Raw genomic sequence first — 19500 nt, forward strand, 5'->3', positions numbered from 1 at the left:
CCTTTGCGGGGACAGGGCTGGCTGAGGGGTGTGTAAAAGGTTCGGGTGGGTGGGTAGAGAGACTAGTGCTGGGGGCTGGGGGGGGGCGGGTAGTTAAAGGAAGAGACCGGAAGGGAGGAGGAGGGAGCCTGCTGGTGGGGAGGGAGAGAGGGGAGGAGGAGGTGGAGGAGGAGGAGGAGGAGGAGGAGGAGGAGGAGGAGGAGGAGGAGGAGAGGGAGGGGGTTGGGGAGAGCCTGCTACAGTTCTTTGTTTGACTCCGGGACTCAGGGACGGGGAGGAGGAGGGAGGGAGGCAGAGGCTGCAAGCGCCGGGGCAGGCCCAGGAGGCAGAGGAGGGACCGTCTCCCCCGCCCCCCCCAGCCCCCACTCCCCCCCCCCCGCTGCTCCCCCCCCTCCCTACCCGGACTCCGGGGGCACCGCCGGGGGACAGACACCCAGCAGGTAACCCCGGCCTGGCTCGCCCTCCCCTCTCGGGTTTTCCTCCACACCCTCCCAGATGACCCCTTTCCCCGGTTCCGTCTCCCCGTTTCCCCCGGCCTTGCCTCTTCGCCCCCTGCCCTCCTTGTTCCATCTCCCCACTTGGGCTAGTCGCCCGCTGGCCGCGCCGCTGTCTCGTGCAGCCCAACTCCCTTCCCCTCGACCGACAGCCTGTGCGCCCCAGGTCTGCCCGCGGCACCTTTCGGGGCTCTGTCTCGCTGCTTCTCCAGGCTTTGCTTTCCTTCCGACCTGTCCCCTGGGGCTCTGAGGAAGGAGGGAGTCCCTGTCCTTTTCTCGTTTCCCCAGTTCCCCGCCCCCCAACTCTGGCCCCTTTCTCCTTCTAGCAGTCTCTAGGGGTGGGGAGAGAACCGGAATTTGGGGGGCCCTCTGGAGGGGCAAGGGGCTATGTGTCGCGGGCGAAAGGGTCTGTGAGTGTGTTTGGGGTGGGGGCGGGGACGGTTAGAGACCCGGCTGCCTCTCTGTTGTCCCTTTAAATGGCCCTCACATTTCTGGGGACTCGTGGGGGGGAGGTGGCAAGCCTCTGCCTGGGGGGCAGGGCCCTCTGTTCGTCCACACAATCTGGGGTGGTAATGATTTAAAGGGACAGCCTCGGTGTGGCCGCTGCCACCCTGCGCCAGCGGGAGGGGGGAGCCGGCAGGCCTTGTCTGGGGAGGCTTGGCTGGCGAGCAGGGCATTTGAGGCTGAATCTGTTTCGGGGCCTGCCAGGTCTGGGACAGTGCTGCGGATGGGACCTGCACGGAGGGGTGACAGCTTGCCTGGGGGGCACTCAACCTGGGCCTTCTCCGGGGCCCCACCTTTGGGTTCATGGACTCCTTGGCCAAGAATCCTTGAGTCTAAACTACGGAGTCTGTCGGCCATCAGGTGGGGGCCACCGGCAGGTCTGCAGGTCAGCAGCCTGTCCTGGGCACACTGGAGCTGGCCCTTCAGCTTCCCCTTTTGTTGTTTGGCTCTGTGCACAAGAAAGCCCCAGCCCCTCCCCCAGCTCCCCCTTCCCGTCCACATGCCCCCCCCACCACACACACCCACCCCAGCTGTTGGACAGATGAATTACAGCCTCCGGCTTGGGGCCAGGGCTGGTGAGGGATTAAAGCTCTGGGGCTGGCCCTTTAAATGGCTGTTGGCCCCTCCCCCACTCTGGTGTCCAGACACCCCATACGCACCCCGCTGACCCCCTTGGCTGACCCCCTTGGCTGCCCCTCACTCCTCCTCTTGGTCCTGTCCTAAGGCCCCTCCCCAGCATCCCCTTCTTCCCCAACACAACCACAAATACAAATGCTACAAACACACACACACACACACACACACACACACACACACACTCACACACACTCTCTCTCTCTCTCTCTCTTTCTCCCCCTCTCTCTCTCTCTCTCTCTCTCTCTCTCTCTTCTCCCCCCCTCTCTCTTTCTCTCTCTCTCTCTCTCTCTCTCTTACTCACTCACTCTCTGGTCTCACATTCTGAGTGTCCCTGTCCTGGAGGGTTCCAGCCTCAAGCTCCCTTCTCCAGCAGAAGGACCTTGCCTGCCTGGCCTCCCTAGCCTGCAGCTGACCACTACCCTGGCCAGGTGAGGGGCCTTGCATGGGTCAGAAATAGCACCTCCCCTGGGGGCAGTGTCATCAGCAGCTGAGGCAGCTTGCAGCACATTGCATCATGGATGCTGGGGGCTGGAGGCCTGAGCCTCTGGGGCAGGGGGAAGGATGGGGGCTGGAAGGACAGGGAATGGAGAGGCTAGACTGGGAGCCCAAGTGTCTGGGTGCTTAAGGGCAGAGAACTATGGCTAAGAGGGCAGAAAACATAGGTCCCTGAGGAGTGAGTTTGAGGTGAGGCAGACTTAGGTCTGACGCCTGGATGGACACCAGATTCTTGGCCCTGGACCTAGACATGTAACTTCTTGTCTCTGAAAGTTAGGAGGGGAGGGAGTGGGCCTCTATCACCTAACTGGGCCACATAGAGGAAGGAGGTGATGGGGAAACAGGATATGGCCTTGATGGGTAGATGGAAGGGAGGCTTGCAGCAGAGGCCACTTCCAGACCCAGGCCCAGAGTCACAGTCCTTGCTGAGGAGGAAGGCTCCTCCCTGCTGGGCCCGTTCATCTAGTCTGGCCACCTGTGCTGCTCACCAAGACCTGCCTGCACCAGCCTGGGGGAAGGAGAGGGGGCAGAGTCCAGAAGGTGGGGTTGTCTGGTGTCTTGATAAGGTTAGGGAGGAGGCAGAACTGAAGGAAGAGTTTCTGTGAGCCTGAGGCCAGGACTGAAGCTGACCTGGGTGCAGATGTCAGAGGCAGTTAGGGCTACTCTGGGGCCAAGGACTCTCAGCAGGAGGGTCCAGTCAGAAGAGGGATCATGGGTTGGGTGTCCCCTGTGGACTTAACGCAGATGCTGTAGCATGCTCCCCTCACTCCCTGGTCCAGGCTGCTTCCTAAAGGGGAAGGCTGGAGGACCAATCTTGGGTTGGCTTTTTCTGGTTGCCATGGAAACAGATTCTCTCATCCCATCTGACCACCAGAGCCAGGTTTCTCCTCAATAAGGGGACAGGGGGCATAGGAAAATTCTCCAGCTTGGGAGATCCCACCTCTAACTGGCTTTTTTCTTTTAGGTTCCCCCAGGCACCATGCCAGCCCCGTAGTACCACCCACCCCACCCACTGTGGTCTGCTGCACCCTACTGCTGGGGCACTGGTTCCAATGAGACAGGGCACACCAAACTCCCATCTGGTAAGTCCTGCCCCTGAGCAATGCAGCGCCTCCCCGCAACAGTCCAGCTCTGCACCATATGCAAGAAGGATTGATATGATCTAGATCATGCCCACTCCTCAGAATGGTCCAGTCCAACTCTTGAGCATCCCCCCCACCATGAGGTGATTGAGTGGTTCAGTCTTCCTCATTTATGGAGCTCCCCTCTGTTGCCTATGAATGGTTCATCCCTGTACTTCACCAGCCTCTCAACTACCACCAAAAAATCACCCCCCCTTCCCCCTCCCCCCCAGTGCTACAACTCAGTTACTTACTGAATTGAATTAACCTGGGGTTTGCAGGCCAGAAAGTAGAGATAAGATACCTGGAGGGATTTTTTTTTTTTTGGAATGAGGAGGGCTTTGCCCCTATAATAGTTGAACAGCCTGGCTTATGGAGGGTGATTGGGAACTGATTTGGAGAGATACTGGAGGCCATTGTCACAAAAACCTGCCGTTGCCATGGCAGTCTTGGCATTCCCACCCTTCCTTCCAGATCCCTTCGGTTCCTTTCTCTCCCTACTGCACCACAGCATTTGCCCCATACATCCTAAATCTTACTCCTCTGGTGCTTTCCTCTCTCCTTCTGCCACTTCTCTGCCTAAGGCCCTGCTCCATCCCATCCCCCATTCTTCTGTAGGAGAAAAGATGGTACCTAAGCCAGAGACTTAAGTTCTCTGAGTGTGTGTTGCTCTTCTCCACTTCTCACTAAGTTTTGAGTGGGACTGTTTTCTTCTGTGTATCTCTATTTGGCGAGAAGGTTTGCACATTGGGGTGCCTCAGTGGAATTGCGTTGAATGAATGTGTTAACTGAATGAGCTTCATGGCCAAGAAACCAATGGCTTCTGAGAAATGCTGCACAGCCTCCTACCTACACCTTCTCTAAAGACATGAGACATTTGGGATGGTACCGTGGGGTAGAGCTGAGGGGCAGGCTGACCTAGGAAATGTCCTGTGAGGATAAAACCAACAGAAAATAGTACAGAGGCATTGTAGAAGAGTGGTAAGAATAAGGCTCTGGAAAGAAGCCTAGCTCTTACTCTCTCTTGTGGAATGACCTTGACAGAGTTATATAACCTCTCTGAGCCTCAATTTCCTCATCTGTAAAATGGGGTAGTACTACGTCAGGTTCTGGAGAGGAGTTTTTTTAAATGTATATAAAGTGCTTAACACAGTACCTGGCATGTAATAAGTATTCACTAAATGCTAGCAATTACCATCACAATGGGAGCCACAGGGAGCTGTGAGGATAAGTGAGGATGTTGAGGACTAGGACAGAACTTAAATGAAGGCACCCAGACCTCCAAATGCTTGAATCAAACAGAAGGATCACTGATCCAGCAAGACGTCAGGATTCAGGGGAGTGGGGCGAGGAGTCTGCCGGGTCAGCCTGCTGCAGTGTTTCCCTGACTCTGTTCAGGAACATGAAGGCAAACACAGAAGGGCATGTACAGAGAGACACACGTGATCACGGCAAGTGATGCAGAGGCAGTCCCAGACAAAAGACCGAGACAGGAGCCAGGCAGACACACAGACAGAGACAGTCCCTCGGAGTCGTGTAGACAGGCATAATGGCAGGAACGCGTCAGACACAGGCACTGAAGGAGACAAGATGAGCAGATATGCAGGTGCACACGGAGACAGACACCGGGACTCACACACAGCCGACCTTGTCAGACAGACTGGTGAACACAGCGGTCCAGTCAGAGGCAGACACAAGGCTCGCAGTGACACATAGCGGGCCAGGGCCGGCACTGTCACTTCTCGGTGGGGGGCGGGGAGGGGCCAGCAGCGGGGGAAGGCTGGGGAAGGGAATCCCGAGCGGGCGGCCTGCCCGGGGTGGCTGAGTCAGAGCGGAGCCCCAGCCGGCGGCCCTCCCCTACGCCTCCCCCTCCCCCAGGTAAGAAGCGAGCTGTAACCCCTCGCTTCCACCAGGCAGAACAGGGCCTGACAGGGAGCGGGACGCGGCGGGGTTCCCGGGCCGGCCCCACCTCCTCGCGCGTGCCGCGTGCCTGCTAACTCCCTGCTCGGTAATACCCTAACTGCGGGGTCTTGTCTTTGCCCGGCACGTGAATCTGCGTGCTCACGTCTGGACCCTCATCCCGCGCGGCGGGAGCGGTGTGCGGAGGGGCTCCTCCGGCCTCGAGCCCGGAGAGAGTTAAGTGGGTGTGTTTGATAGAGTGGGTCCCTCTCGGAGCGCTAGGGGGAGGGGGCCGGTTAAAGTCCCCGAGTCCAGAGCCCGGATGGAGGGGGCGGAGCTGGGCTTTTTAGCCGGGAGTGCCCGGATGGAGAGGGCGTGGCCTCGGCAGGAGAAGAATTAACCCTTTCTGAGCGGCTGACTCCCAGGACTGTGGGTCCGACTGGAGAGGCTGGAATGCCTGCCCCAGAAGTATACCGTCCTCTTTGGCCGTGTGCGTCTACCTCTCATCTGTCTTTGAGGAGTCTCTGGGTGTCTGTCTTTGTGCCTGCCGGTGATTGTCCCCTCCCCTGGGTTAGTACGGACGCCGGGAGTCGGGGAGGGCTATTCCTGCCCCAAAGCGAGAGTGGAGGTGAGAGTGGACCGCGAGCCGGCTGCTGGCGCCTGGGGAACAGGTGTGACCGCGGCGTCGGGGCTGCCCGGCGCGGGGAGGGGCCGTCGTGGGGGAAGACGAGAGGGGAAATTCCGCGGGACCGGTGGGGAGCGGTGTGTGGGCTGAGTTGTGTCTGCCTCTGACTGTGTGTGTCTGTGTGTGTTCAGGGAGGCGGGGGCTGAGTCAGTGGGAATAGGGAAAGGTTTTCTGGGTGACTCACGCTCCCCCACCCCAAGCCTGAATCAGACCCCGAGGGAGGGCTTTGTACAGGAGGCGGATGGGAAGTCAGGCGCCTGGGTTCCTGGTGGGGACAAGGATCCGAGGTGGTTGGCGAGAGTGAGTGTGTGTTTAGTGTACAGGAAGTTTTTGTTCTCAAGTGAGGGCTGCTGTATTCCGAGTACCGGCGTAGGGGTTTGTGGATAGAGGTGGAAAGGGGCTGGAGGACGGGACTCGCTGTTTTAGGGAAAGCTGAGTCAGTTCCCCGTGGGAAAGGGGAAGTGGTAGAGGGGAAGTGTCATCATCGCAGAAGGGGAAGCTGCATTTCCTGGTAACTGGCAGCGCCCTCGGCACCACTTCCCAATCGGGGATCTGTTCCTCTGATGTCTGGACCCCGGGTTCCCCGTTTTCCCATGTCTGGTCCATGGGTCCCGGGACTTAGGTGGGGGCAGCTGGCCAGGGCTATGCTTGACCGCAGTTAAGCGCTGTACTTGGCCCAGGGCTTGGTAACTGACATAAAGGCTGTATGGTGAGAAGAGAGTTCTGACCGAAACTCCGCGTGAACCGCGGAGAGGGTCCGCAGAGCCCAAGCGCCTACCAGGGCTCGCCGGGGAGTGGCACGCCGGGACCTGTAGGGTCCAAGCGCTTGCGTGCAAACAGACGACCTTGCCCTGCAGATCGAGGACTGTTTTCACCAGAAACCCGACTGCCCTTGTGGGCTGGGTGGAAATTTCCCCACAGCTCAGACTTCTCTCGGCGAAGGCGAACTTTCCAGCCGCCCCCAGCCCCTCGTCGCGCGTTCTCCCCCGGCTTCCTGCCCGGCGCTAGCTCCAGCTGGAGCGCTGGCCCCGCCCCCGCCGCTTTGTACTCTACACTCGCCTCTCGCAGCTCTTTGTACTCTAGACTCTCAATGGACCGATCCCGGGAGCGGAGCCGGCTTCCTACCTGCGGGGACGCGGGGTAGGCGAGCAGGAGGCGCGGGGACCGAGATCCTGGGCTCAGAGAGGCGAGAAGGAAGAACTGGGGCTAAAGGGAAGGTGCCCAGGAAGGGGAGCGCTGCTCCCGTCGTGGGTCGAGCCAGCACCGACGGGAAGGGGTCGGGGGTGGGGGGGGTGAAGGAGGAAGTGAAACGGGTTCTGGGTTCTTTAAGGGAGTGGGCGGTGAGAGTGGGACAAGGGTGATGTCACCGCCGGGCGGGCTCCGCCCTCCTCCTTCCTCCCTCCTCCTTCCTCCCTCCCGAAGGACCCCCCCCCCCCGTACTCTTACACACGCCGCTTCCGCTGCGCAAGTAGCCACGTCACGGGCAACCCCCGAAATCCCCCCTCCCTTGGGGGGCGGGGGCCACGTGGGCCGTGGGGAACCGCGTGGCCCCGGCGGGGAAGGGCATAGAGGATACGGGAGCCACGCGAGAGGGGCCACTCGGGACCGCTGTGCGCGACTTCTCAGAAGTTGGGGGATTAGAGGACGGTTTTGGTTTTGGGGGTCGGTTGGTATTGAAGACCTACAGAGCCAGGGGAAGTGGAGGAGCTGAAGGAACTGGGTATGAAGCTGGGGGCTTGACCATGGTTTGGGATGGGGGTCAGGCGTGGGGAGTGGAGCGCTCAGATCGCGGCGCGGGCAGGTTTGGGTGCCGTAGAAGTCACCGTGAGTGGCCAGCCCTAAACAGTTCCTAGGGGGTGGGGAGGTCAGGCACTGGGCGAGGTGAAGTGAGGAGGGGGAGCGCCGCCTGTGTCGGCGTTGTGCATCCGTCTGCTGTCCGTCGGTGTTAGGCGGCGGGGCAGGGGGCGTTTCGGGCTGTCTAGCGCGGACCACCGGCGGCTCTGTGGGCGCGTGGGACTTGCGGGTAGCTCCATGCCCCAGGCCGGCCCGAGCGTGCGACCCGCCTTCACCCGCACGGGTCTCAGGCTCCGCTTGCCTCGACCGGCCTAGTGTCAGCTTGGAGATGGAGACCCTAGGTGGGAGCCGCGGGGTCACGTCGGGGTCACCCCGGGCAGAGCCTGTCTGACCGGCTCCGCCGCCCCTCCTCCCCCGGCAGCGGCCGGGCTAACCTCACTCCTATTGGTCCCGGCCAGGCTGTTACTGAGGCGGAGACACGGGTGATGATTGGCTTTCTGGGGAGAGAGGAAGTCCTGTGATTGGTCAGGTCTCCGGAGCTCGCCGACGCCGGGAGAGAAAGCTCCCACGGAGGCCGGGTAAGCGGCCGCAGTGCTGCACCTCGGCCCCGCGGGGCTCCCGGCTGGAAGCCTGGCAGCGCAGCCACCCCATCGCACCGACTGGCCCTCCCGCTCCCCCCACTCCCCTGCGGCTCCTTAGGCCGGGTGGGCCGCTCCTCAGGGATAGCCAGCCCTGCGCAGATCACAGACCTGTGGGCGCCACAGCCAGGCCAGCCCAGCCTAGCCTAGCCTGCGGCCCCGACTGTGTGCTGGCCCGCTCACCTCACTCCTTTCCCCCTCCTCTCCGTAGAATTGGCTGTGAAAGGCCCTGGGCGACCATCTGGGGGCAGTGGGCACTCCTGTCAGAGCGGCTGGAGCCGGACCATCGCCCCAAGGAGCTGGGGCAGGGGGCCGTGCCCGATCTCCAGGGCTCCTGGGGCCACTGCTGACCTGGTAAGGGAAGACTGGGGCCGGGTCGGCTGTGTGTACTCTGACAGCTCAGTCTTTGTCCCCAGTAGGATCATAATCTCTTTTCCTTGACTCAGGCTGGATGCATCGGGCAGTGGACCCTGCAGGGGCCCGCGCTGCACGGGAAGCCTTTGCCCTTGGGGGCTTGAGCTGTGCTGGGGCCTGGAGCTCCTGCCCGCCCCATCCCCCTCCTCGGAGCGCATGGCTGCCTGGAGGCAGGTGAGAACTTGGTCTGTCTCTCTGCCTCCAGGCACTCCTCTTCCCATCTCTGCTCCTCAGTCTCTGTGTCACTCTCATTTCTGCCATCCCGTGGGCCTCAGTGCAGTCCTCAGCTGCCTTCTCTTGTTTCCTCAGTCCCCTCCTTCCTAGGTAGGGACAAGACTTCCATCTTGCTGTACATTAACAGAGCCCTTCTCTCTCCAGGTGCTCTGCCAGCATCGGGCAGCCCCCACTCCCTGCTCCCCTACCTCCTTCACATGGCAGTAGCTCTGGCCACCCCAACAAACCGTATTATGCTCTAGGGTGAGTGAGCATTGAAAGGTGCTGGGGATGGGAGGTAAGGCTGGGGCCTTGAAAGAGTTCGCCAAGCCTTGCCACCTCCCCACCCCTTCTGCTCTGTAGGACACCCACCCCAAGACCCCTCCATGGGAAGCTGGAATCCCTGCATGGCTGTGTGCAGGCATTGCTCCGGGAGCCGGCCCAGCCAGGGCTGTGGGAGCAGCTTGGGCAGCTGTACGAGTCAGAGCACGACAGTGAGGAGGCTATACGCTGCTACCACAGCGCCCTTCGATACGGAGGAAGCTTGGCTGAGCTGGGGCCCCGCGTCGGCCGACTACAGCAGGTGGGATGAGGCAGGACACGGGGGGCTAGGATTGTGCGTTCTGACTCAGTGCCCTCATCTTACGTCTGCCTCTGCCCTGTGCTCTGCACTCTTCCCCCACGTCCTCAGGCCCAGCTCTGGAACTTTCATGCCGGCTCCTGCCAGCACCGACCCAAGGTCCTGCCTCCCCTGGAGCAAGTGTGGAACTTGTTGCACCTTGAGGTGAGGCTGGTACTGGGTGGGCTAGGGAGGAGGGCCGGGCCAGGTCTGCACCGGTGCCATTCTCTCTCTTCTTTCCGTCCTCAGCACAAACGGAACTATGGGGCCAAGCGGGGGGGTCCCCCGGTGAAGCGAGCTGCCGAACCCCCGGTGGTGCAGCCTATGCCTCCTGCAGCACTCTCAGGCTCCTCGGGGGAGGAGGGCCTCAGCCCTGGAGGCAAACGCAGGAGAGGCTGCAACTCTGAGCAGGTATGATTGTATGTGGGCGGCCCAGCAGTGGGTGGGCAGGCTGGGGCGTGGAGTGGGACTCTCACACTCTGTTTTCTTCCAGACTGGCCTTCCCCCAGGGCTGCCGCTGCCTCCGCCACCATTGCCCCCAGCCCCACCCCCGCCTGGCCTAGCCACCAGCCCTCCATTCCAGCTGACCAAGCCAGGGCTGTGGAGTACCCCACATGGAGATGCGTGGGGCCCCGAGCGCAAGGGTTCAGCAGCCCCAGAGCGCCAGGTGAGCACCTCTCTGTGGCCCCCTCACCTCTTACCTCCAAGTCCCTGTGTCCTCCGTTCGTCACGCAGTGTCCTCATTTCTCGCCCACAGGAGCAGCGGCACTCGCTGCCTCACCCATATCCATACCCAGCTCCGGCCTACCCTGTGCACCCCCCCGGCCACCGGCTGGTCCCGGCTGCACCCCCAGGCCCAGGCCCCCGCCCCCCAGGAGCAGAGAGCCATGGCTGCCCGCCTGCCACCCGTCCCCCCGGAAGTGACCTTAGAGAGAGCAGAGTTCAGAGGTCGCGGATGGACTCCAGCGTTTCACCAGCAGCAACCACCGCCTGCGTGCCTTACGCCCCTTCCCGGCCCCCCGGCCTCCCCGGCACCACCACCAGCAGCAGTAGCAGCAGCAGCAACCCTGGTCTCCGGGGCATGGAGCCGAGCCCAGGCCTTGTGAGTGACAACTGCAGGTGGCGGGCGGAGCGGCGAGGGGGATGAGTGGAGCTGGTCTGGGGTGGCTGGAGCAGCCTTCTGACCACCGCCGTCCTACACTTGCAGCCCGGCGCTGACCATTACCAAACTCCCGCGCTGGAGGTCTCTCACCAAGGCCGCCTTGGGCCCTCGGCACACAGTAGTCGGAAACCTTTCCTGGCGGCTCCCGCTGCCACTCCCCACCTGTCCCTGCCACCCGGTCCCTCCTCACCTCCTCCCCCGCCTTGTCCCCGCCTCTTACGCCCCCCACCCCCCCCTGCCTGGCTGAAGGGCCCAGCCTGCCGAGCAGCCCGTGAGGATGGAGAGATCTTAGACGAGCTCTTCTTCGGGGCTGAGGGACGCCCCCGCCCTCCCCCGCCACCCCTCCCCCACCGCGAGGGCTTCTTGGGGCCTCCAGCCCCCCGCTTTTCTGTGGGCACTCAGGATTCGCACACCCCTCCCGCTCCCCCAACCACCAGCAGCAGCAACAGTGGCAGCCACAGCAGCAGCCCTACTGGGCCTGTGTCCTTCCCCACACCCTCCTATCTGGCCAGAAGTATGGACCCCCTTCCCCGGCCCCCCAGCCCAACACTGAGCCCCCAAGACCCACCTCTTGCACCCCTGACTCTTGCCCTGCCTCCAGCCCCTCCCTCCTCTTGCCACCAAAATACCTCAGGAAGCTTCAGGCGCCCGGAGAGCCCTCGGCCCAGGGTCTCCTTCCCAAAGACCCCCGAGGGGGGGCCGGGGCCATCCCCAGGCCCCCTGAATAAAGCCCCCCAGCCTGTACCGCCCAGGGTTGGGGAGCTGCCTGCCCGAGGCCCTCGACTCTTTGATTTCCCCCCTACCCCACTGGAGGACCAGTTTGAGGAGCCAGCTGAATTCAAGATCCTCCCTGATGGGCTGGCCAACATCATGAAGATGCTGGATGAATCCATTCGCAAGGAGGAGGAGCAGCAACAACAGGAGGCAGGCGTGGCCCCCCCGCCTCCTCTGAAGGAGCCCTTTACATCTCTGCAGCCTCCATTCCCCACTGACACAGCCCCCGCCACCACTGCTGCCACCGCTGCCGCCGCCACCACCCCGGCCACCCAGGAAGAGGAGAAGAAGCCACCGCCAGCCCTGCCACCACCGCCGCCTCTAGCCAAGTTCCCGCCACCACCCCAGCCGCCGCCAACCGCGCGAGCCCCACCAGCCAGCCCGGCCAACCTGCTCAAGTCCTTGGCCTCCGTGCTGGAAGGACAAAAGTACTGTTACCGGGGGACTGGAGCAGCTGTTCCCACCCGGCCTGGGCCCTTGCCCACCACTCAGTATTCCCCCGGTTCCTCTTCAGGTGCTACCGCCCCACCGCCCACCTCCGCGGCCCCGAGCGCCCAGGGCTCCCCGCAGCCCTCCGCTTCCTCGTCATCTCAGTTCTCTACCTCAGGCGGGCCCTGGGCCCGGGAGCGCAGGGCGGGCGAAGAGCCAGCCCCGGGCCCCATGACCCCCGCCCCCCCGCCCCCCCCCCTGCCGCTGCCCCCTGCTCGCTCTGAGTCTGAGGTGCTAGAAGAGATAAGTCGGGCCTGTGAGACCCTTGTGGAGCGGGTGGGCCGGAGCACCGCAGACCCGGCCGACCCAGTGGATACGGCAGATCCAGCGGACAGCGGGACTGAACGACTGCAGCCCCCAGCTCAGGCCAAGGAGGAGAGCGGTGGGGTGGCGGCCGCAGCACGACCAGGGAGCAGCAAGCGGCGGCAGAAGGAGCACCAGAAGGAGCACCGGCGGCACAGGCGGGCCTGTAAGGACAGTGTGGGTCGGCGGCCCCGGGAGGGCAGGGCCAAGGCCAAGGCCAAGGCCCCCAAAGAAAAGAGCCGCCGAGTGCTGGGGAACCTGGACCTGCAGAGCGAGGAGATCCAAGGTCGTGAGAAGGCCCGGCTGGATCTGGGCGGGGCCTCCAAGGCCAAGCCGCCCGTAGCTCCGGGCCCTCCACCAGCTCCTGCACCCTCTGTCCAGCCCACACCCCCGGCAGCCCCTGTCCCTGGGAAGAAGGCTCGGGAGGAAGCTCCGGGGCCACCTGGTGTCAGCCGGGCTGACATGCTGAAGCTGCGCTCACTTAGTGAAGGGCCCCCCAAGGAGCTTAAGATCCGGCTCATCAAAGTAGAAAGTGGTGACAAGGAGACCTTCATCGCCTCGGAGGTAGAAGAGCGGAGGCTGCGGATGGCAGACCTCACCATCAGCCACTGCGCTGCCGACGTCGTGCGGGCCAGCAAGTGAGTTGAGGGCTGTCACCGCTGAGGCTGCTGGCCTGGCCCAGCGGGAAGCTCCCTTCCCCCGGCACTCTGATATTCCTGCTCTCATCTCACTGTCCTTCTACAGGAATGCCAAGGTGAAAGGGAAGTTTCGAGAGTCCTACCTTTCCCCTGCCCAGTCTGTGAAACCGAAGATCAACTCGGAGGAGAAGCTGCCCCGGGAAAAACTGAACCCGCCCACACCCAGCATCTATGTACGAGTGCCCTGCGTGCTCAGAACCGCCCCTGCCTGAGGGTTCTAGGACAGTGTTGGGACTGTTGGGGGGCCCTGAGCCTGGGACGGGGCTCTGACCTCAGCCCTGTCTCCTGGTTGTCCCGCAGCTGGAGAGTAAACGTGATGCCTTCTCGCCGGTGCTGCTGCAGTTCTGTACAGACCCTCGAAATCCCATCACCGTGATCCGGGGCCTGGCAGGCTCCCTGCGGCTCAGTGAGTGTGGAGGCAGAAAGGCGTGGGGAGGGCTGTGAGGACCTGGGGCTTTGGGGCCCTCGGAGAGCCCCCGCTCTGGAAGACCCAGGGCCACAGCTGTAGTGAGCTCTCCTCAGTCACGTGTAAGCCATATTTGAAGACTGCTCTGAGTGATGGGTCAGCTGACCTCAGGCTTTCCTCCCCCATCTGTCTGTCCCCAGCAGTAGGCAGGTGGGAAGGGGATGTATCTCGGGATCTGGTTAGAGTCACTTCTGGTTTTCTTGGTGATTAAGGATGAGAAGAATACAGGTTGTGTAAAATCCAAGGAGACTCATGGTTTGGGGCTTTCTCTTTTTCAACCTTTTATTGTGCACAATTTCAAACACCTTCCAAAGTAAAAGGAAACCATACTGAGTTATAAAAATTAATCTTGTTTCCTCTGTACTTGTAGCCTTCTCTTACCCACATATCCTCCCTTTCCTCCAATGTTACTGAAGCACGGTCTAGGCTTTTACTTGATGAAATCTTTCATTGGATCCAATGATAACTTAAACTGTTATTCATTGAGCACCTACTGTGTGCCAGATGCTTTGCACATGTGGCCTCATGGACACCTGAGGACTCTGGGGGAGGGACTGGGACTCAGAGCAGCAGTGGGAGAAAGGGCGTTGGTTGTAATCCAGGTAAAGGCCAGGCCCTGGGAGGGCCAACCCTCCCAGCTTCATGAGGGGCTGGGGTTCTCGCCTGTTCTTCCTGGGCTGAACTCTAAGAAGCCTGTGTCCACTGCGTCAGAGTCTTGGGGAGCAAGAAGGGAGAGGGTGAGTTGGGGCCTCGCTCCCCGCCCTCTGCCCCTGCCCCAACCCAACACTCTGCTCGGCCCTCCCTTGCAGACTTGGGCCTCTTCTCCACCAAGACGCTGGTGGAGGCAAGTGGTGAGCACACGGTGGAGGTGCGCACCCAGGTGCAGCAGCCCTCAGATGAGAACTGGGACCTGACAGGCACGCGACAGATCTGGCCCTGCGAGAGCTCCCGTTCCCACACCACCATTGCCAAGTACGCGCAGTACCAGGCCTCATCCTTCCAAGAGTCCCTGCAGGTGAGAGGCGCGCACGGGCAGAGGCAGGGGGTGCGGAATCAGGGGACTTGGGGCCCTGGCTGCGGTGGGAGGGCTCCTGGAAGGCCGCTGACCCAGGCCTGCCTACCCCTGTGACCAAGCAGGAGGAGAAGGAGAGCGAGGACGAGGAGTCCGAGGAGCCGGACAGCACCACGGGAACCCCTCCTAGGTAGGGACGCTTTGCCTCTGCCCTTCATGACTCCTTCCTTTCCCTGTGCTTCCCCACCAACCTGTGCTCTTTGCCCCCGCAGCAGCGCACCGGATCCGAAGAACCATCACATCATCAAGTTCGGCACCAACATCGACCTGTCCGATGCCAAGCGGTCAGTAGGGCTGAGGCCAGCAAGCTGGGGCGGAAGTGCTGATGGGTCAGCAGAGTCGGGGTAGCTGCTCACTTCTGTTGCCCCCCTCGCCACGGCAGGTGGAAGCCCCAGCTGCAAGAGCTGCTGAAGCTGCCCGCCTTCATGCGGGTAACCTCCACGGGCAACATGCTGAGCCACGTGGGACACACCATCCTGGGCATGAACACAGTGCAGCTGTACATGAAGGTCCCAGGCAGCCGAACGCCAGGTGCGCTCTTCACGGGGCTGCGGAGTGCGGGGCTGCGGGGCGCGTGCGAGGAGCGCAGGGGGCGGGGCTGCCGCCAGCGCTCCTCCGTCAGCCAATGAGCGCCCAAGGGCGGGCTTGTCGCGCAGCGCAGGCCCGGCTCCGACCAACTGTGCAGTTCTCTGTTGCCCCCTGCAGGCCATCAAGAGAACAACAACTTCTGCTCAGTCAACATCAACATTGGCCCAGGAGACTGCGAGTGGTTCGCGGTGCACGAGCATTACTGGGAGACCATCAGCGCTTTCTGCGACCGGTGCGCGCCGCCCTCCGCCCACCTCCTCGGGTAGATAGACCCCCCACGCCCCGTCCCTGAATTCCCAGATTTCCTTCTGACCTTGTGGCTACTCTCCAGGCATGGCGTGGACTACCTGACGGGTTCCTGGTGGCCAATCCTGGATGACCTCTATGCTTCCAACATCCCTGTGTACCGCTTCGTGCAGCGCCCCGGAGACCTTGTGTGGATTAATGCGGGGACCGTGCACTGGGTGCAGGCCACCGGCTGGTGCAACAACATCGCCTGGAACGTGGGGCCCCTCACCGGTGAGGGGGCGGGGCCAGGTGGTGGGGTGAGCCACTCAGCGGTGAGGGGCTGGGGCCCCTGGGGAGTGAGCCCCGTCGGGGGGGGGGGCGGGTTTGGAGGGCGCCAGGCCAGCTGTGAGGGAAGGGGCGGGGGCCCAAGTGTCTCGGGCTGTTGGGGAATCCTGCCATGACCCTCTCTGGCCCGCAGCCTATCAGTACCAGCTGGCCCTGGAACGATACGAGTGGAACGAGGTGAAGAACGTCAAATCCATCGTGCCCATGATTCACGTGTCCTGGAACGTGGCTCGCACGGTCAAAATCAGCGACCCCGACTTGTTCAAGATGATCAAGTGAGGGAGGGCCCTGTTTGGGAAGGAGCCCATCTCCATCCGACCTGGCCCACCTTATTCTTCCTGGTTCCAATCCCTCCTCCCCCACCTCTCCACCTTTTACCGCGTGCCCTGCAGGGCTGCTGTGCTGGGCGGCTGACTAGGCCCCTGCCCTGAGGAGCTTTGTTTTCCAGTGGTCCAAGTAGACAAAAACCACATGAAACCTCCACTGTGACGGGGATGTGTCGGGGGCTGTGACCCTTGCCCGAAGCGGGGAGGCCCCGCCCCTCCTCACCACCTCGCCCCGCCCCGCCCCGCCCCGCCCGCAGGTTCTGCCTCCTGCAGTCCATGAAGCACTGCCAGGTGCAGCGGGAGAGCCTGGTGCGGGCCGGGAAGAAAATCGCCTACCAGGGCCGGGTCAAGGACGAGCCCGCCTACTACTGCAACGAGTGCGACGTGAGTGCGTTCTCTCTCCCTCTCGCGCTTCCTCGGAGGGAGGCGCTCGCCTCCGGCCCCCCTCTCTTCCCCCTCCTCCCCTCTCTCCCCCCTCCCGCCCCTTGACCGCCGCCTCCTCCCCGCCGCAGGTGGAGGTATTCAACATCCTGTTCGTGACGAGTGAGAACGGCAGCCGCAACACGTACCTGGTGCACTGCGAGGCCTGTGCGCGGCGCCGCAGCGCAGGCCTGCAGGGCGTGGTGGTGCTGGAGCAGTACCGCACCGAGGAGCTGGCGCAGGCCTACGACGCCTTCACGCTGGTGAGGGCCCGGCGGGGCGGGGACCCGGGGGGGGCGCCGGGGCGGGCCGGGGGTGGGCGACCGCGCATCCTGAGCCCCGCCCGCTCTCTCCCGCAGGCCCCGGCCAGCACGTCGCGATGAGGCCGGACGCCCCGCCCGCCTGCCCGCCCGCAGGGCGCCGCGGGGCCACCAGCACACGCCTGGGCTGGACCTAGGTCCCGCCTCTGGCCGGGAAGGGGGTCGGGCCCAGCCCTTCCACCCCATTGGCAGCTCCCCTCACCTAATTTATTAAGAAAAAGAATTTTTTAAAAAACAAATATGAGGAAAAAAGGAAAAAAAATGGGAGACGGGGGAGGGGGCTGGTAGCCCCTCGCCCACCAGCGCCTCCCCTCACCGACTTTGGCCTTTCTAGCAACAGACACAAGGACCAGGCTCCGGCGGCGGCGGGGGTCACATACGGGTTCCCTCACGCCTGCCAGCCGCCCGCCCGGCGCAGATGCACGCGGCTCGTGTATGTACATAAACGTTACGGCAGCCGAGGTTTTTAATGAGATTCTTTGTATGGGCTTTACCCCTCCCCCAGAACCTCCTTTTTTACTTCCAGTGCTAGCTGTGACCCCTGTACATGTCTCTTGTTTATTCACTTGGTTATGATTTGTATTTTCTGGTTTTTTTGTTTGTTTTTGTTTTTTGGTTTTTAATTTATAACAGTCCCACTCACCTCTATTTATTCATTTTTGGGAAAACCCGACCTCCCGCACCCCCAAGCCATCCCGCCCGCCCCTCCAGGGACCGCCCGCCGCCGGGCTCTCCCTGCGCCCCAGTGTGTGTCCGGGCCCGGCCCGTCCGTCTCCGCCCGCCCGCCCGCCCGCCCGCGGCTCCAGCCGGGTTCTCATGGTGCTCAAACCCGCTCCCCTCCCCTACGTCCTGCACTTTCTCGGACCAGTCCCCCACTCCCGACCCGACCCGACCCGACCCCAACCCCGCCTGAGGGTGAGCGACTCCTGTACTGTAGGGGAAGAAGTGGGAACTGAAATGGTATTTTGTAAAAAAAAAAAAAATAAAAATAATAATAATAAATAAATAAATAAAATAAATTTTTAAAGTTTTAAAGAAAGAACTATGAGGAAAAGGAGCCCCGTCCTTCCCAGCCCCGGCCAATTTTAAAAACACGGACCTTCCCCTTACAACCCACCCCCCTTTTCTTTTTAAGCGTGAAACAGCCCAGGGCCAGGGCCTCACTGGGGCAGGGACACCCCGGGATGAGTTTCTCTGGGGCTTTATTTTCGTTTTGTCGTTTGTTCTTTTTCTCCTCCACGCTGGGGCTGCGGAGGGGTGGGGGGTTTACAGTCCTGCCCCCTCGCACTGCACTGTCTTTCTGCCCCAGGGGCAGAGGGGTCTTCCCAACCCTACCCTTATTTTCGGTGATTTTTGTGTGAGAATATTAATATTAAAAATAAAATCAGAAAAAAAAATCTCTTTTCGATAAGTGCTGGTGATAACAGGGAGAACACTGGGAAGGGGGCGGCGAGACCGTGATTGATGGGGAGGGGAGCCCCTCCCCGGAGGCGCCTGTGGAATGTCCAGAGCTCGGTTGCTCCTCGTTATGGGGGGTGCCTAATCCTGGAGCCGCATTCCAGGATAAGGGGGGGGGGTGGGGAGAGGCTGGGCCGGGGGGAGGGGCAGGAAAGAGGGCTATAAGGGCCGTGGCCCAGGCGGGAGGGAGCCAGGCGGGCCATGGCGGATGTCCCCGGGGCGCAGCGACCGGTTCCCGGCGGCGGCCCAGAGCCCCGGGACCCCCTGGACTGCTGGGCCTGCGCTGTGCTGGTCACCGCCCAGAATCTGATGGTGGCTGCCTTCAATCTTCTCCTGCTGGCGCTGGTGCTGGGGACCATCCTGCTGCCCGCTGTCACCATGCTAGGCTTTGGCTTCCTCTGCCACTCCCAGGTGAGCGTGCGCCCCGCGGTGGGCGTGTGGGTGTCTGGTGACGGTGGCGGTGGGGTCTGTGGGCCACAACCTCTCCCGGCCTGGGCTGTTTGGCTTGGGCCTCATGCCTCTTCTCCTCCCACAGTTCTTGCGCTCCCAGGCACCCCCTTGCACCGCGCACCTGCGGGACCCGGGCTTCACAGCCTTGCTGGTCACCGGATTCCTGCTCCTCGTGCCGCTGCTCGTGCTTGCCCTGGCCAGCTACCGCCGCCTCTGCCTGCGCCTCCGCCTGGCCGATTGCCTCGTGCCTTACAGCCGAGCCCTCTATCGGCGCCGGCGCACCCCGCAGCCGCGGCAAACCCGGTCCTCGCCAGGGCCCCAGGCCGTTCCAACATCAGGAAAGGTCTGGGTCTGAGGACCCTCGAGTCAAGAACAACCCCGAGGAGTGCCCTCTCTCCCGGTCGGCCCAAGGACTTGAAGCCCGGGGGTCTCCCGACCTACCCTGTCCCCGATCCTGCCTAAGCCGGGTCCCAGCATCCTCTTGAGGAACAGAACGGCAGCATCTGTGGACCCAATTCTGGTGAAAATTCGCCACACCCCGGAAAACCCACTTTCCCCTCTCTACCCATATCTGAATCCTGAACATCTGGGCTGGACCCTGCATCCCCCACCCTCCTGTGAATAGGACAACTGAACCTCGGTGGTGCGCTGGTGCCCTCCTTTTCCGGTGCTGCTCCTAGTATTTACGGGCTGTGGGGTGGGGTGGGGTGGGGTGGGGTGGGTGAGGTTGGAGGGGAAGGAGTCATCACACATCAATAAAGAATTAATGAACCGAACGCGATCCTGGGATCCTGTGAACAGAAGGGCGGCACAAATACTATCAATCACTCCTGCAACGTGCCCAGGAGCAGGAAACAACATGCGGGTGGGGGGGTGGGGCGTGGCTCTA

The 19500-nt window shown here is 62.2% G+C and overlaps 2 protein-coding genes across 3 annotated transcripts; both read left to right on the plus strand.

The window, feature by feature from the left end:
* The first annotated feature begins 450 nt into the window (after window positions 1-450).
* Window positions 451-18104, plus strand: KDM6B (lysine demethylase 6B). Of its 2 annotated transcripts, none has more exons than XM_082371624.1 (24): window positions 451-2062; window positions 3094-3211; window positions 8087-8206; window positions 8478-8620; window positions 8713-8854; window positions 9059-9157; window positions 9257-9476; window positions 9585-9677; window positions 9762-9923; window positions 10006-10179; window positions 10270-10614; window positions 10720-12878; window positions 12985-13111; window positions 13239-13344; window positions 14214-14419; window positions 14539-14606; window positions 14689-14760; window positions 14859-15007; window positions 15182-15296; window positions 15396-15583; window positions 15771-15912; window positions 16221-16347; window positions 16476-16646; window positions 16743-18104. In XM_082371624.1, the coding sequence occupies exons 5-24, from the start codon at window positions 8718-8720 to the stop codon at window positions 16764-16766; spliced, it is 4884 nt and encodes a 1627-aa protein (XP_082227750.1). In that variant the 5' UTR covers window positions 451-2062; window positions 3094-3211; window positions 8087-8206; window positions 8478-8620; window positions 8713-8717; the 3' UTR covers window positions 16767-18104. The 2 variants fall into 2 exon arrangements, with proteins under 2 accessions (XP_082227750.1, XP_082227751.1); XM_082371625.1 differs by having other exon boundaries at window positions 14542-14606.
* A 119-nt stretch (window positions 18105-18223) lies between these two features.
* Window positions 18224-19390, plus strand: TMEM88 (transmembrane protein 88). The gene is made up of 2 exons (XM_082371646.1): window positions 18224-18572; window positions 18697-19390. The coding sequence occupies exons 1-2, from the start codon at window positions 18363-18365 to the stop codon at window positions 18964-18966; spliced, it is 480 nt and encodes a 159-aa protein (XP_082227772.1). The 5' UTR covers window positions 18224-18362; the 3' UTR covers window positions 18967-19390.
* The last annotated feature ends 110 nt before the right edge of the window (window positions 19391-19500 follow it).

Source organism: Balaenoptera borealis, assembly GCF_965194805.1.
Source record: "Balaenoptera borealis genome assembly, chromosome: 20".
Lineage (NCBI taxonomy): Eukaryota > Metazoa > Chordata > Mammalia > Artiodactyla > Balaenopteridae > Balaenoptera > Balaenoptera borealis.